Genomic DNA, 17,983 nt, shown 5'->3' with positions numbered 1-17,983 from the left:
AGCTGAATCCAAAGAGTTAACTTTGTTGAGATTCCATAGTTTGGTTTCAAACTGGAAAACAAAGTCCCCATCCCTGTGGATCAACTTCCAGCCTACAGGGGTTTAATCCTCAAGGAACCTAGCCAGGAGCTCTGGAAAGAAGCCCAAGGTATTCTGCCAGCATGAAGGGCAAGACTAGAGATGGTCAAGTTCAGTGTGATAGCTTGAGAGCAAGGAATTTGGTTCAAGAATGGAAAGGAGTGCTGGTGACAACTTGTAAGGGCAAACTTTTCATCTGTCTTAGGTACCATAGAAGAACTTGATCCTAAGCTTATGGGCAAGACCATAGTGCTGGGCCATGAAAGAAGATGAAAGGGTGAGAAACCCAACCAGAAGATTTAGAAGCTAAGCTGAAATACTGGATGTTGGCAGGCTTTCCAAGCACTCCAGAATTAACCCAGGTGAGTGAATTCTTCTGAAAAGCATCCTGTCTAAGGTGGGTAGCAGTGATCTGCAGCAGCAGAAGATAGGCATCACATAACAATTACAAGCTGTGAATAAAGGATTCACCTTAATAATAATGACAATTGGAAATTCTTTGTGTATCTACCTTTCTTCATATGCACTGCAGAGAATTAACAGTCATACTCTCATGTTCTTTGAAACAACTTTGCTCAAATATTTTAAAAAGCTCTTGACCAAGAGTTTCCAAGGTGCACGATCCAATCCTTGACTTTTATAGTTTTGTTTCCTCTCACCACCCCTATTCTCGTACACACCCCCCACCCCACACTGCTTCAAAAACTTAAGACCAAAAAAGTCATGTCGAAACACAAACCAGATGCTTTACCATCAGTGCAAGTACATTTTACAAACTAGGTTTTGGTTAAGCATCAAACCCCTGAATGTTTTCAGACTGTTACTGATAACAGGAGGTCAGTCAATCATTTGAGCAAAAGGGACGAACAAGTGAAAAAGCCAATGTCTCACCCAGCTCCACGTCTTGATCATCAGTGAGCACAAGAATGATGTTGGGTCGTATGTTTTTTCTCTCCTGCTGTATCCGTCCTCTGAATCTTGGGGACCTGATGCTGGAACTGAGGCTCCCCAGCAGCTGCGTGCCCAGGACAGCCAAAACCAGAGTACAGCAAGAATACTTCATTGTGCTTGCTCCAATGTCGCAAAACTGAGAAAATGTCTGTCTCCTGATTCCTGCAGGTCTGGGCAGTCAGAGAAAGGGGAGAGGGAAAGATGAAAATGAAATCCAAACCCCGGACACGGTTGCAGAAAAAGGACTACAACTCGGTGAGAACTGGCACATAAACTGGCAGAGAAAGGGCTGCCTGTGAGTCAGAAGCAGCAAACCCTCCCAGCATAGGGTTGTGTTTTTTTTCAAGCGCTTGATTATTTTGCAAGTTCACTTTTGTCCTTTATTCTCATTCCAACTTTTCCAATTTCAAAATTCATTGCCAAAATAGAATTTCCAGCACAGAGCTTGGATGTAAAAGCTTTCTGACAAGAGCTAATACCTGGAATTAGGTATCCCGGTTGAAGAATCAATTGCTGTAGTCAGAAGTGTTCAGGACATCTGCAGAGGGGGTCCTGGAATGGGGAGAAAAAAAATACAAAGGAAACGTCAATCAGAGATTCTGATACAGATTTTTGGTCTGAAACAGTCTCTTGAAACAGCATAAATATATATGTGTGTGTATATACATTATTTATTCACCATATATTTTACAGTATTTATATTAATTATATTTATGTATAAATATAATATACAATGTATATTATAATATATATACATACACGTATATAATTTAAAATCTGTACTCCAAAAGGAAGAAACAGAAGGAAACAACATTCAGAACTGCTTAACACATGACTTGAATAATATCTTCATTGCATAATCATAAACACAGTGATCTGGGTATCATCCCTGCTCATGTTTTAATAGCATTAATACTTTAAACATCCGCAAAGAAAACGGACGACTGATGAGGAAGAGCCAGCAGTGCCCGTGAAACCACAGTGCTCTGGAGTGTTTGCCTCTGGGAAGCGTTAACTCACCTGCATGCGGTACTGAGTACTCATCAAGCAGAACGAAACGCAAAGCTGTCATTTGTCATCTGCATGATGTCACTCACTACCCAGGAGAGTTCTTTCTGCTGACAAAGACTTCAGAGTAAGTGGCTGAGAGGGCAACCTTCCCCAGCCTCTGGAGAGCTCCTAACTGTCCTCCATCCATCACCAGGGGAAGAGGTGCTTCCTCCGGGCTGGGCTTGTCCCTCCGTCGAGCCTGCATCCCCAGTGCATCAGTGCCGAAGGGGACAGAGCCCTCCTCTGACTGTCAGCGCCAGCCTCACTACTGTCCAGACCCGGGGCAGTGCTGCCAGCACCGAGGTTTGGCTTTGCCGCAGCAGATCTCAACCTGCAAAGCAAAATGATTGATGTGCTCTGAGGCTGGAGGTGACTCTTTCACCTTAAAAAAATAATAAAATCTGGAGGGGAGCATTGCAAAATCTTTGTAAGTCTGCACAGGAGGAGACTTCAGAAAGGGTTGGAAAAACGCCCCTTTCACTTTAGAACACTAACCTGCTGGACGCTGTTCTTTAGGACTTCTGAAAGATAGCAAAGGGCTCATTAAAAAAAAAAAACAAAAAAAGCATCTTTCTCTTGAATGTCATGAGGGAGCATCTGTATGGGAATTTCAACTGCCCTAAAATTAATTAGATAGCAGCTGGTTCCAGCACCCACTCTCTCCCCACACTTCTGAGGGTCTGTATTTTGATCCTCAACAGTCAACTGACATTAGATAAATACAAATCACAAATGAAGTGTGAGGAACCAGAATAAAAGGAACTCTGTTGCTCACTTCCATGTCTTAAATTCTGGAGGGTGACTTGAGGCAGTGAAAGAAGAAAGAAGGGTATACTGTTTCCCCCTGCCATACACATTATTGTGTTTTACACAAACACACACGCCCCCATTATTTTAAACTTTATGAGCTGTTTTGTAAACAGTTCTAATGCTTTTGACTCTGCAGCCTGTAATTATTCCTTGGGAGGGGCGGAGAGAGGGAGAGAGAAAGAGAGAAAGACAGAGAGAGAGAGAAAGACTCAATAAGAAGTAGGCTTTAAAACAAAAATCCAGTGTCTGCAGCAAGGCAGTCCTGACCACATTATCTGCAGAGCAACCAGCTAACCACCTCCGATTGATCCTGTGGCTTGAGAAAGTCAATCTGCACATTTGGCGTGTGGGTTTTTTCTTGTTTTCTGTTTGGTAACAACTCGGGGTTATTTCAGTGATTGCGGTGCCTGCTGAACACTGAAAGCACGCAATTGTTCTGCCCTGACTGGTGGGTTTCTGAGCATTTGGTTCAAATCATGAGAAAACTGATAGGAGCATGAAAGGACAGGAAAGCGAAAGAAGTGAGTGGAACAATGGCTCTCTCCCGTGGAGCATGCATCAGTCTAAAGAGTTAAACACAGAAATTTCTTAGAGGGTTGGTTCTTGAGGTAACAGAACTTTGCCCACCTCTCAAAGCCATGTATGAAGAGATAGTCAACAGGGTTTCTTGCATCACCGATCATTTAAACCAGCCTCTGCAGACAACGGTGACCCCCAAAATACAGCCAGACTCACACTGTATCGAGTGTGTGTGGTGCTTGGTTTAAATAAGCAGTCACACACGTGACTTGACAATTAAGATGCTGATAACATTCCTTGGAACCCAATCCATGTTCTGGGTTATTCTTTTCTTTATCTTATTTACTTTATTTCCTCTTGTAGGAAAAAGAAAATTAGCCTTAATGGCACCCTGTATAAACTACATTGAAAATAATTTCCTAACAAAGAAAAGAGACAGCAGAGAAGATGCGAGCTTTGCCTCTTAAGTGTCTTGCCTTGCCTTTCTGGAGAGTTAAAAGGTGCGAAAGAGACCTACATTTTTTGTTTTGCTTTTTTTTCTGCCACAGTTTATTATTGATTCAGGGGATTCATATGTAAAAGCCGAGAAGCTGAGTGGTAAAGAAAACGGAACTTTCAGACAAGTCTGTTCAGCAGGAGCGCTCCCTTGACTAAAACACACAAAACACAGCACTCTGAAAAAAAAAATGTGTACACAGACAATTCTTTATTCAAAAATGACCTTTTAGAACCTCTCACCGCCTGGTTTCTACCTCCAGAAGGAAAAAAAGTGAAGAGGAAGAAGGAAAAACTGACAGACAAAACGCAGACCTGGACAAAGGAGACAAGGATGCAATGTTCGAACTGGATACTTGGTGGCGGACGACAAGTGTCCTTAGAGACTAACAATTTGTCTTGAGAAATAGTTGAAAATGGGAGAAATGTCAAAAGAGGTTTTTCTCACACATGTAAAGTGAACTTGAGGAACGGTGCTGTATTCATGAAGCGGGACCAGAACACAAACTGCTTTTTCTTTAGGATCTAAAATGAAAACACCAACTATCACTATGGCCAATTGATGTGGAAAGTTTGCAGCATTTTGTTTGGGGCAGTCAAGCCAACTATAAATGTGACATACTTTCAAGTCACATATAAAAGAAAGAAAAGACTGGGAAGCCTTCAAGCCAACTGGATAGCAAGTCTAGTTTGCATATGCTTATCTAGCAAACCCCCACATTAAAACAAAGCCCTCATTGCCCTCATGGGTTTAAGGGGGTCTCTGTCATCAACAAAGCCCCCCTTTGTCTAGACAGCTGGGGTGGGGTGGGATGGTGGTAATATGCTTGTCCACAGCCCTGGTTGTCAAGGTGTAATCTAGGCTTTGGGGGACCCTGAGATCCTCACAGATGGAATCCAAAAGACCAGAACTATTTTTTATTTTAGTAAGACTGGGTCTTTATCTTATGTTTATTTTTAATTATTATTTTTGGCTGTGCTGGCACATGGGGGCTTCTCTAGTTGCAGTGTGTAGGGTTCTCTTGTTGCAGAGCCTGGGCTCTCCATTTGCCATAGTGAGATCAGCAATCCCTGTCATGGGGAATCTTAGTTTCTTGAGCAGGGATGGGACCCACACCCCCTGCATTGGAAGGCAGACTCTCAACCACTGGACTACCAGGAATGTCCCAGACCCGAATGTCCCAGACTTATTTTGATAAGAACGCCAACACTTCATCTCTCGTGTTCACTTCGTTGACATTTGCACTGATGGTCTAAGAGCAATGGTTGATACAACTGCTTTAGCACAAATGCAGGGAGCATCACATATAGTTTTTTAAAAAAGCTAGTTTCACTCAAGATGAAGCTGTAAAATGATTAATTTGATTAAGCCCTGAGTGTCGAATACACATAGGCCTCCCAGGTAGCTCAGTGGTAAAGAATCTCCCTGCCAATGCAGGAGACGTGAATTCGATCCTTGGGTGGGTACAATCCTCTGGAGAAGGGCATGGCAACCCACTCCAGTATTCTTGTCTGGAGAATCCCATGGACAGAGGAGCCTGGCAGGTTGTAGTCCACGGGGTCTCAAAGAGTTGGACACAGCTGAACAACTGAGCATGTCCCTGCGTGCTCAAATACATGTCTTTCACATTTTCTGTTTTATCAGAGAAAAGGGACACATAAAACCCTCCACTGTGTATGGAGGCGTGATGCTTGTTGAGGGAAAGGTGACTAAGTTGCAAGGTGAACTGGATCCATCTTCTTTCTGTTTTTACTCAAACACTATTTTTACTTGATAGAATTATTTGAATTCAGATTTTTGGAAGGCATTTCTTCAAGTCATGAATGAACCAAGACTCACTTCAAGGAAAACAACTGACAGTATTTGTCACATTTGTTGCTAATGACAGAAATTTAGTTTTCAAGTCAAAAGCAAAATTTTGGAAAAGTTTTATCTGCTACTGTGAGCTTGGCAGCTTCTCAATAGGTATAACTTTTCTAATGACATTGATGTCAATATTAACAAATGTTATTTTGTGATATAAAATGAAATATGTCAACATTTAGACTATTAGTATAAATCAGTGAACCAATACTTCCGAAATGACCAAATGCAATGTTACAAAATTATACAGAAGTTAAAAAATGCTCACTCAAAGTGCAAAATGACCACTGAATCTTAATATAAGAAAGTATTAAAAGCTCATTCATGTGGTTTCATATTTCTTATGACAACTGACCTATAGGAATCACTACTTGTCAAGTTTTGGTATAGTATCAAAGAAGATCTATAAGTATCTGAAAAAGCTTTTGAAATAATTCTCCATTTCCAACTATTTACCCATGGGAGGTTGAATTTTATTCCCATACCTCACCCAAAACAATACATTTCAACAGATTGAATGCAGAAACAGATATAAAAATCCAGTTCTCTTTTATTCAGATAAACATCAGATTTGCAAAAATGTGAAGCATGCTATTTTAACCACCAATATTCTTTTGTTTGCAAAATGCAGTTATTTTTCATAAAATATATCATTTAACATATATACATATTATTTTTAATTAATGAATATTTTTTAAAATTCTCATTTTGAATTCTTACATATCAATAGATAAAATCCCCATAAAGTGAAAGCCACTCAGTCATGTCTGACCCTTGCAGCCCCATGGACTATATAGTCCATGGGATTCTCCAGGCCAGAATACTGGAGTGGGTAGCTGTCCTCTTCTCCAGGGGATCTTCCCAACCCAGGGATTGAACTCAGGTCTCCCAAAATGCAGGCAGATTCTTCACCAGCTGAGCCACCAGGGAAGCCCCAAATCCCCATAAACACAAGCTTAATAAATTATTTTTTAAAATTAATTTACTTTTTGGCTGCCTATATGGCATGCAAGCTCCTAGTTCCCTGACCAGGGATCAAAACTGTGTCCCTTGCACTGCGAGCATGAAGTCTTAACCACTGGACTGCCAGGGGAGTCCCACAAGTTTAATAATATAAAGGGATAAAAACACAATTTCAATAATACAAAAGGATTTCACGCTCAAAGGGGTTGAGAATTACTGGCCTAGAGTATACGGTTAAGCCCAGCCTTTCACATCTAAGGCTATAGATTTGGCCCTAGTCACAAACTTAATTCATTCCTCCCTGCCCCTTAAAGCTTTGAAACTTTACTAAGTTAAATGCCTGGTATCACTGTTCAGTGATGACATTCCGTGTTTTTTCTTTTTTAATCTGAGGATAACACAAAACTTTATAAATGAATGCCCACACATCTGAAGTATGAGAGAGATAGGCTCGGAACAACCCACACACCACAGAAATCAACCTCTTAAGGATGAGGCAAAGGAATTGTTTCTAGCACAAAGCACTCCACTCTAGAGTGAAGACAGAGGAAGAAAGGGACACCATAACCAATCATAGCAGCAGGGGAGATTAGGCCAGCAGCATGCAATTACTCAAAGCTGAATTTAGCCAGAACACACTTAGTTTATCATTAGGGTGAAGTGAAATAGGACTATACTAGCAAGAAGGTGGAATCCCCCCTCCTGATTCCCCCAATCAACAGAGTTCTCACATATCCTGGGGTCAGTTTACATGGTCCTCTTCCCTTAATTTTGACTTTCAAGTTTCCCATACATCACTTTTTTTTTTTTTTCCTATAGAGGAAGCCTTCAGGATGCGCTAGCTTCTTTATGATATATGTGAAGCTATGAAGGAGCTAATTTCTTCTTTTAAAAACCCCATAGCTGGCAAAGTTCATCTACTGTTAATCCCCAGAAAGCCTGTTCACGGATCTAATTTATTACAACTCCAAGCAAATAAGATAGAGAACAGTCTCCTTCTGGTGCAGTAACATTTTTATACCCCTCGAATAATAAATCTCTTCCAGCCACCAATGACAGCTGGAAAGTGTGCATCTCTGACCTGGAGCATCTTTGAGGAAACACTTGGCTAAAGGATGAGATCCTCCTTGAACAATGTTTGCTTTTCTTCCCTTTTCCCCCTTTCTGTTCTTTCTCCCCATAGCACTGTGAATAGTGACATTGGAAGGAACCTTGAAAAGTCATCTGTTCACAAAATTGTTAGTGTTGATTATCCCCAGGGTATGGTGAGGCAGAGGAACAGATTCTATTTTTTTATTTCATTTATGTCTAAGTTGGATTTTCACCCATGATCTATTGCACAATAAAAATAGAAATAAGTATTTTTAAGCTTCCTAGGCTTTCTCTTTGTCTTCTCATTGAGGAAGAGGATAGAAAGAGATAAGCAGTGATAAAAATGAAGGGAGAGGCTATAGCAAGAAATGTACTTACGAGGGAGGTGGAAGGAGGGTATAAGAGGGGGAGACATATGTATACCTAAGGCCAATTCATATTGATGTATAGCAAAAATCATCACAATATTGTAAAGCAATTATCCTACAATTAAAAATAAAATATAAATTAAAAAAAAGAAGAAATGTACTTATGAGGATTATCCTACAAAGACAGGAATTACCTACATAACAAGGAGCTCACCAAGAACATTTTAGGAAATGCAAAGCATCCAAGATGGAGATTTTCCCAGCTTCTTTCAAATAGAAATTAGCAAAGCAAAGGAAAACAAAGTGACCTAAAAATTATGTAAACAAAACAAAACCAGAAGGACCTGATATTTCTGAAGCAGATGCTACAGAGTGTCTTACAGATCTGATAACAGTCATGAGTTTCAGTGGTGGCCATGAGGTCCAAGATGAGGGGAATAAAAAGATTGCTGACTTTTAAAAAGGAGGACATTGGAAACTTCAGTTTGGGTCTGACAATAGGAAGCATATTGATTAAAAAGAACCACAAATGTGATCTTAGACATCTTAGCTATGTCTTAAACTATATGGTTTATAATATTAAATTTGCATTTGGTTTCATATACTTACACCTTAACTGTGTTGAAGTATCTTAAGGTATTGTAGAAGTTAGCAGAAATAGTTTACTGCAATAACAAGGAAAAACACACAAACAAACAAATATCAGCGATTTAGCACATACTGCAAGTCACACAAAGAGTGACAGGGAGCTTTGATCTGCTCGATTGTGCATAGATACAGTCTGATCTGTTGTTTTATTGTTGCCATAGCTGGATGGAGAAGAAGAGGAAGAAAAAAACTGAAGATTCTTGTGGTAGAGCTTTTCATGGCTCCAACCCAGAAATGACTCCAATCACTTCTAATATTTCATTGGCTGAAACTAGTCACATGACCCCAACCAACTGCAAAATTGACAGCTCTGTGCTGAATTGTGCTGAGCACTACCCTCTACCACAAGCATCACGTTTCATCAGTACCTTATGTATTTATCTTTTTTCCCTAACTATTTGGGTTCACCAAAAAGTTTGCTGAGGTCTTTCTGAAATATGTCATGGAAAAACTGGAAAGAACTTTTTTGCCAAACCAATAGATACACACACACATGTGCATAGTTAAGATTCACGTATAAATATATTCACACACACAGACACATAGTAAAGTAATGAGGAAACAGTCTTCTTTGTATTTTAAAGTTCAACCATTCCTAGATAACTAAAAATGTACCTTTGAACAAAGTCGGGAATTCTGGGGACATATTTTGTTTTAGTCTGTTTCTCTGATGTGTATCATTTGGCACAATATGAATTTATTTCAAAGTTCCACAATTCTTGTGATACGTTTTAAGTTGAAGAAAATAAAAAATACTCAGGTGCTATATTTAGATTTCAAAAGCATTTCTCAAAATATTTTCTTATAGTTAACATCTTTGTGAGGAAAGAGGACCACCTGACTTTAAAAATTAAGCCACAGTCAAGAGAGTTTGTGCTGGCCTATTTTCTATGTGATAAAGCTCACTACCAACATAACAGACTTAAACATTTCTAAGGCTTTAAATACAGCAGCTGAGCACCAAAGAATTGATGCTTTTGAACTGTGGTGTTTGAGAAGAATCTTGAGAGTCCTTTGGACTGCAAGGAGATTCAACCAGTCCATCCTAAAGGAATATTCATTGGAAGGATTGAATATTCACTGGAAGGACTGATGCTGAAGCTGAAACTCCAATACTTGGGTCAACTGATGTGAAGAACTGACTCATTTGAAAAGACCCTGATGCTGGGATTGAAGGTGGGAGGAGAAGGGGATGACAGAGGATGAGATGGTTGGATGACATCACCAACTCAATGGACATGAGTTTGAGTAAACTCCAGGAGCTAGTGATGGACAGGGAGGCCTGGAGTGCTGCACTCCATGGGGTTGCAAAGAGTCGGACATGATTGAGCGACTGAACTGAACTGAACTGAAATACAGCAGAGTGGATATACAAGTTCCTTCCAAGGGACCCTGCTGGCCTCCTATGGAGTCATGATGCAGAAAAGGAGGTCTGGGAACACAGTGTGAAAAATGAATATGCATTTCAAAAGACAGCAAATTCTAGTTCTTAGCTCAAGATTTAGGGACGAGTTATGGGGAATTCATAGTGGCGATAGTGGTAAAGAACCCGCCTGCCAATGCAGGAGACATAAGAGACAAGGTCGGGAAGATCCCCTGGAGGAGGGCATGCAACCCACTCCAGTATTCCTGCCTGGAGAATCCCATGGACAGAGGAGCCTGGTGGAGTCCATAGAGTTGGACATGACTAAAGTGACTTAGCACGCACACATGCATGTATGGGGAATAGCTCTGTTTTTCAATTTTTCCTTCCACAATGTATTCCTTACAGGAAAGCCTTGGAAGAAAATCAAATATCCATATTTAAGTCAACTGCAGTTCTGAGAGATCCATTTTTAAAAGAAACCCTAAAATTCAGATTTTGATGTCATTTACTTGCTAACTTGTGTCTGACTTTTTGCAACCCCATGGACTGTCCTGTACCATCTCTTGGAGATTGCTCAAACTCATGCCCATTAAGCCAATGATGCCATCCAATCATCTCATCCTCTGTCATCCCCTTCTCCTCCAGTCTTCAATCTTTCATATTAGTTCATGTATTATTTCAAAAATACTTCCTTCACGAGTTGTACTGGGAAATGCTGGTTTGAGTTTTGGGGCGAGAGGTTAAATATATCATTCTCAGTCTTTATATGACAAAAATCACCTTCAATACCCTATTCTGTTCAGACTGTCATCATTCCTTCAGTTGTATACTTATCTCCAGTGACTACCAAGCAAAGTTATACATTTATCAAGTAAAAAAAAAGCAACTCTACTTAAGTTTCAGGTGAGATTCAGGTTGGCAATCATGGAAAATATAATTACGGTAGAACAAACTGAGGAACTAGCAGGCCTCACTAGGAAAATTAATTTACTGATTATAACCACAAAGCACACAGAAAGCATACAGCAAAGATAAATTTTCTACCCATTTTTATTGACATCCATCTGATTTATGGCATTCTTGTCCAATCAAATTCATCTGTTAACTCTTAGAATAGTATTTGGATGTAGAGATATTTATCTCAGACTTCAGGTGAATTAGCACCTGAAGAGACCCAGTATGACATTTCTAAAGCCATAAATTCACTACCACTGATTCAAATGACGGTGCTTCCATTGAAGGCCTGTAGTAACCTAAAACTTAAAATACAACTTCTGTCTTAGCTTTTTGTCTGAGCAGAAGCTGGGAAATATTTTAGCTAATGAAAACCCATATTTTACTCTATTGTTAAAAAAAGTGAACTTTATGAAGCTCTTTTTATTTTATTTTTTATTTTTATTGGTTGTGCTGGGTCTTCGTTGCTGTGCACGGACTTTAGTAGTTGCAGCGCATGGGCTTAGTTGCTCCAAGGCATGTGGAATCTTCCTGGACCGGGGATTGAACTCTGATCCCTTACATTGGCAGGCGGATTCTTATCCACTGTATCACGAGGGATGCCCTATGAACTTTTAAGCAGAGGAATTTATAGAATGGAAAAAGAGCTGTATTATCACCGTAAACTATTATCTATCATATCTATAAAATAATTTTCCTGAAAAGGCTCAGATTATGATATATGTCTATGGATATTTGGGGCAAATGTATATTTACTGTCACTAGAATATCTTTATAAATAGATGTTTACAGCTGGCCAAGTCCCTAAATATCATCTACTATACTTCTATACTACAAATACTCAATGTTGCTCTACTTCTAGAATTTATTTTTTCATTAACAACTCTACTTTGTTTTAAACCTTCATTTCTCAGCACACACAACACCAGCACTTGTCACACAAAGGAGCTGATATAATTAAGCCAAATGATGTGCCCCACAAGTAAAATCAGCCATTCATGAAAGCTGGTCACCAGAGGCCATTTCAAACAATGCATATTTCAAAGTAATCTAAAGTAATCCCTTCTCTCCAGATTTGGTTTCCATGAAGTCTGAAGCACATGTGCACTGCAAAAAGGAGGCTTATTAAAACCTGATGTGATATCAGAGATTATAATGCAACACGGTTGGGCTCATTTTAATACGAGTCTTCAAGAAGAAAGCGATTTTCAATTATATTTGGAGTAGGGTGCCATTGCCTTCTCCGAATTATATTTGTAGGCTTACTAAAACATTATGCATATAAAGGTATGTGATGTTTACTTATTAAGGAAAAAATGAAGAATGCTCTCCTGTTATCTGAATCAGGCTTGTATATAAAATTTGCACACAAAAGTGGAGGAGAAACTAAAACCGTTTTTACTGATGGACAGATTAGCTAAGGGCAGCATGTGTTTATATAACTCTAAAGAGTGAGGAGTTTAGGGTGTTTAGAAAATTTCTTACAAAGTTGTGAATCTCTAGTATACCATTCTCTTGGCTCGCTACGGTGAAACATTATCAAAATGTGTCATGGCAGGGGCACGGCACGGCAGCTTCAAAACACTAGTTGTCATCATTAGTGGAACTGGCTTATTGGGTAAGTCTGGCTGCCTATGAACTTTACCAAGACTTTCAGTCCTGGTGAGTCTCTGGAAGCTTTGTTTGTTTGTTTTCCCTAACCCTTTTTCTATTTGCTGGTTGTAGTTAGTTTCAATTGCAGATGAAAATACAAAGAATTGATTAGATATGCTTCTGGTCCCTCCATTTCAGGATCTCCTGCCTACAGCTTTGTACCCTTGAAAGTCAAACAAAAGGAAAGTTGTACATGATCATGAATGGGTTCACAAAATGAGCAGAGAGCAACACCCTAACACAGAAAATCTGCTGTTCCCCATTGGGACATGGCTTCACAAAGCTGATTATATATAAGAAAGGAGGGAACTCACCTCCTTTGCTCTAGAGAGCTAACATGAAGGAGGCAGTCTTGAACATTGGAATATTAATATTAACAGCAACTCTGAGCGTGAAGGTGTTACAGAGTAAATGTTTATGTCCCCCACTGCATTCATATGTTGAAATCCTAACTTCCAGTGAGACGGTATTAGGAGGCAGAGTCTTCAGAAAAGTGATTAGGTTATGAGGCTGGAACCCTCAGAAATGGAATTAAAGCCCTCATAAAATGGACCACAGAGAGCTCTCCCCACCCCCACCTTCTACCATATGAGGACACTGAGAAGATGGTCATCTACGAACCAGGCAGTGGACTCTCACCAGATACCCCATCTACTAGCACCCTGATCTTGAATTTCCAGCTTTCAGAACAATACAAAATCAATGTTTGATATTTAAGTCACCAATCTATGGTGTTTTTGTTATAGCAGCCCAGACAGACTAAGACAAGGGACCTTAAAGTTCACCTAGAACTTCTCTGACTGTGTGGATCACAACAAACTGTGGAAAATTCTTAAAGAGATGGGAATACAGGACCACCTGACCTGCCTCCTGAGAAATCTGTACGCAGGTCAGGAAGCAACAGTTAGAACTGGACATGGAACAACAGACTGGTTCCAAATCAGGAAAGCAGTATGTCAAGGCTGTATATTGTCATCCTGCTTATTTAACTTCTATGCAGACCACATCATGTGAAATGCCAGGCTGAATGAAGCACAAGCTGGAATCAAGACTGCGGGAAGAAATGTCAATAACCTCAGATATGCAGATGACACCACCCTTATGGCAGAAAGTGAAGTAGAACTAAAGAGCCTCTTGATGAAAGTGAGAGGAGAGTGAAAAAGTTGGCTTAAAACTCAACATTCAAAAAACTAAGATCATGGCATCCGGTCCCATCACTTCATGGCAAATAGGTGGGGAAACAATGGAAACTGTGGGAGACTTTATTATTTTGGGCTCCAAAATCACTGCAGATGGTGATTGCAGCCATGAAATTAAAAGACACTTGCTCCTTGGAAAAAAAGCTATGGCCAACCTAGACAGTATATTAAAAAGCAGAGATATTACTTTACCAATAAAGGTCTGTCTAGTGAAAGCTATGGTTTTTCCAGTACTCATGTATGGATGTGAGAGTTGGACTATAAAGAAAGCTGAGCAACAGAGAACTGATGCTTTTGACTGTAGTGTTGGAGAAGACTCTTGAGAGTCCCTTGGACTGCAAGGAGATCCAGCCAGTCCATCCTAAAGGAAATCACTCCTGAATATTCATTGGAAGGACCGATGCTGAAGCTGAAACTCCAATACTTTGGCCACCTGATGTGAAAAACTGTCTCATTGGAAAAGACCCTGATGCTGGAAGACTGAAGGTGGGAGGAAAGGGGATGACAGGATGAGATGGTTGGATGGCATCACTGGCTCAATGGACATGAGTAGGCTTCAGGAGTTGGTGATAGACAGGGAAGCCTGGGATGCTGCAGTCCATGGGGTCGCAAAAGTGTTGGACATGACTGAGGGACTGAACTGAACTGACAGCACCAATAAAAAATGTCCCTGGTGGATATCACAGAATTCATCAGGCCACCTGTTTAGTTTGGGGTAGAATTAAGATTAAAAATCTGTCCCTCCTATCTTCCAGGTATTTAATCATGCTCTATTCTACTGAGCCACACAAAATAATTCTATATTCTTCTCAATAGCAAATGCTTTAAATATTTGAAGATTGTTTCCAACTAAGTCCTGAATCTTTTCCTCTTAATAAAGAAACTTATGAGGTAAATTATCGGAGAGCAGTGGAAGGGGTAATTTTGAATTGGGTCATTGGTTGGTTAAGTATTATCTCAATAGATCCAACAAAGCTGTAGTTACACAGATAGGAAGCCAGTATACTTAATGTCCATCTGACTCAAAGGAATTGCTTTTCAAGTTCACCAAGAAAAATTCCTTACACACCACTACTTTCGTGTTTGGACTAAATTCAACTCAGAAATCATTCAAAATTTCCATAAGTAATTCATTAATCAGTTTTTTGACAATTTTGATAAAACTTTATTTGCAAGCACTGAAATTTAAATTTCATATAAATGATATGTCACACAATATTATTCCTTTTGATTATTTTATTTTTTTAATTGGAATATATTTGCTTTACAACATTGTGGTTACTTTTTGCTGTACAACGAAGTGACTCAGTTATATGTATGGATCCCTTCCCTCATGAGCCTCCATCCCTCCCCTTTAGGTCATCACAGAACAACAAGCTGAGCTCCCTGTGCCATACAGCAGGTTAACCCACTAGCTATCTGTTTTACTATTAATCAGTTTTATTGGAGCATAAAGCCAGACAAGAAAGATGAAGGTCTAGGCTAAGAATCCTAATCCAAGAACTAGATATTTTTCCTTCCAATTTAGGTCACTGATTTCTCTCTTGATTTTGAGAAAGTTTTCCTTCTAAGAAAAACATCTTCTTTACCACATTTGGCTTCTGTTTCAGAACGTGTGTGTGCATGCTCAGCCATGTCTGACTCCTTGAGACCCCATGGACTGTAGCCCCCAAGGTTCCTCTGTCCATGTAATTTTCTAGGCAAGAATACTGGAGTGGGTTGCCATTTCCTATTCCAGGGGATCTTGCTGTCCCAGGGATCAAACCCAAGGCTTTGTTTGACGTCTCCTGCATTGGGAGGCAGGTTCTTTACCACTAATGCCACCTGCCAAGCCCAGTTTCAGCATATTGGATACTTCAAAAGAGCCATGCAAGAGAAGAACCATTTTACTATTAAACAAAGGCCCCAAGCTCAAGGACTTAAATCATAAGGTAGAGCAGGGGCTCACTATAATCAATGGAAGTCTTGTTAGTTTTTCCAGAGTTCCTGATTCACAGGGAGGGCCCAAGATACTGCAAGTCTAACAAGTTCCTGGGGGATGCTGATGCTGGTAGCACTGGCCCAGGGTAGAGCAATCAACTCACTCACTTTAGCAAAAGGAAAAGCAGGTGGAACCAGGCCTGGGGGAGGCACTTCAGGTCTTTTCCTGTGGGTTGATGGCTCAGCCCTTGGCATTGGCTGAGACAGCTGATCATTCACAAAATAGGACTCTTGGGGTTGCCAATTATTTCATAGCTGATAGGATCATTCTCTAAGATCATCTTTTGCAGAGTTGCTGAAAAGGCAAGCTTTCAACACACCCCCTAGGAATTGAAAGAATTTTCTGCTAGAGAGCAAATATCCAAAAGTGTTCTTGGAGCAGCTTTCAAAGGACCCTCTCATATTCTTTTTTTTTTTTTTTTTATTTTCCCCCTTCTCTATACAATTTTTTTTTTAAATTTTAAAATCTTTAATTCTTACATGCGTTCCCAAACATGAACCCCCCTCCCACCTCCCTCCCCATAACATCTCTCTGGGTCATCCCCATGCACCAGCCCCAAGCATGCTGTATCCTGCGTCAGACATAGACTGGCGATTCGATTCTTACATGATAGTATACATGTTAGAATGCCATTCTCCCAAATCATTCTTTTCTATATATTCTCTTTCAATGTCTGAAGGAACTAGGTTCCACAAATCCTTGCATACGTGAATTAGCGAAATCTCACAGTGGCACGGTGTGGACGAAGTCTGTTACATTTGTTACAGGATGGTTGCGCACTAAGACAGGTTTACCAATCACCACCATTGGTTTTCCACCTTTAGGTAAACTCTTACTAGTGATTATGTCAGCAGAGTGAGTCACTGCTTCTGTTTTGAGGAAGCCCGTCTTCAGTTTGCTAATTGTATCCAGCTGTCTCTGCCAATCGCCCACTCTGGCTGGGTCTTTTACTCTGATCTATCACCTCCTCTTTGAGACACTAGCAGACAAATACAGATGCAGTAAGAAAACAAACTGACTCAGTGACACAGCATGATCCCAGAAGGTATCAACCCGCCGCAGTGTGCAACACACATTTGGTACTCTGGGAACCCCCAGGCTGAATTCTCCTTCTGATGCTGAGCAAGAGGAGGAAAAGGGATGAGGCCACGCAAAAGTGAACTGGGAAATAGGACAGAACTTCCTGAAACTACTGTGGTGGGTGGAAACAGAAGGAAGGTCAAGTTTGCAACCTTCCAGACTTTCTTTGTCGGAGAAAGCAATGGCACCCCACTCCAGTACTCTTGCCTGGAAAATCCCGTGGATGGAGGAGCCTGGTAGGCTGCAGTCCATGGGGTCGCTGAGAGTTGGACGCGACTCAGTGACTTCACTTTCACTTTTCACTTTCATGCATTGGAGGAGGAAATGGCAACCCACTCCAGAGTTCTTGCCTGGAGAATCCTGGGGACGGCAGAGCGTGGTGGGCTGCCGTCTATGGGGTCGCACAGAGTCAGACACGACTGAAGCGACTTAACGGCAGCAGCAGACTTTCTCTGTGTATCTTTAACTCTTGTAGCAGCTACTTCTTAGTAAACTGAGTCATCCTGGTCGAGAAGAGATAGGAATTCTGGAATCTGGGTTTACCAGTTGCCTGACTTTGGGGCATGTATTCCAGCACCCTGTGACAGCTGTGGGGACCTGGGCACGTCTCAGAAGTGGCACATCTCAGATTTATGGCCTTCCCCTCCACCCCTCCATTTTCTTGTCAATTTCCTTTTCATTCGTCACATACAACTGCCCCCACATGCTCCTTGACTATGTCAAGTCCTCCACCACTCCCTCCTTCCTTCTGCTTTCATGGGTCTCCAACCTTTTACTATTTCCAACATGTGGATCAGACTTTACTCTTTTATCAAAAAGTAACAGGGACTTCCCTGGTGGTGCAGTGGTTAAGAATCTGCCTGCCAGTGCAGGGGATGTGGGTTCGATTCCTGGTCAGGAAACTAAAATCCC

At 40.7% G+C, this 17,983-nt stretch overlaps 1 protein-coding gene across 6 annotated transcripts in view; it reads right to left on the bottom strand.

Annotated features, from left to right (window-relative positions):
* Nucleotides 1-17,983, bottom strand: part of SULF1 (sulfatase 1) — a 192,710-nt gene that overhangs the window by 89,271 nt on the left and 85,456 nt on the right. For all 6 annotated transcript variants that reach the window (XM_069600218.1, XM_069600215.1, XM_069600217.1 and 3 more), the window contains exons 3-4: nt 1,509-1,581; nt 970-1,199 (exon numbers count right to left, since the gene is read on the bottom strand). In XM_069600218.1, the coding sequence (XP_069456319.1) occupies nt 970-1,141 (172 nt within the window). In that variant the 5' untranslated portion in view covers nt 1,142-1,199; nt 1,509-1,581. The remainder of the gene's footprint in view (nt 1-969; nt 1,200-1,508; nt 1,582-17,983) is intronic.

This window comes from Ovis canadensis, chromosome 9, assembly GCF_042477335.2.
Source record: "Ovis canadensis isolate MfBH-ARS-UI-01 breed Bighorn chromosome 9, ARS-UI_OviCan_v2, whole genome shotgun sequence".
NCBI classification, from domain to species: Eukaryota; Metazoa; Chordata; class Mammalia; order Artiodactyla; family Bovidae; genus Ovis; species Ovis canadensis.
The sequence above is the reverse complement of the archived record's forward strand: the minus strand, read 5'-3'. Positions and strand labels throughout refer to the sequence as shown.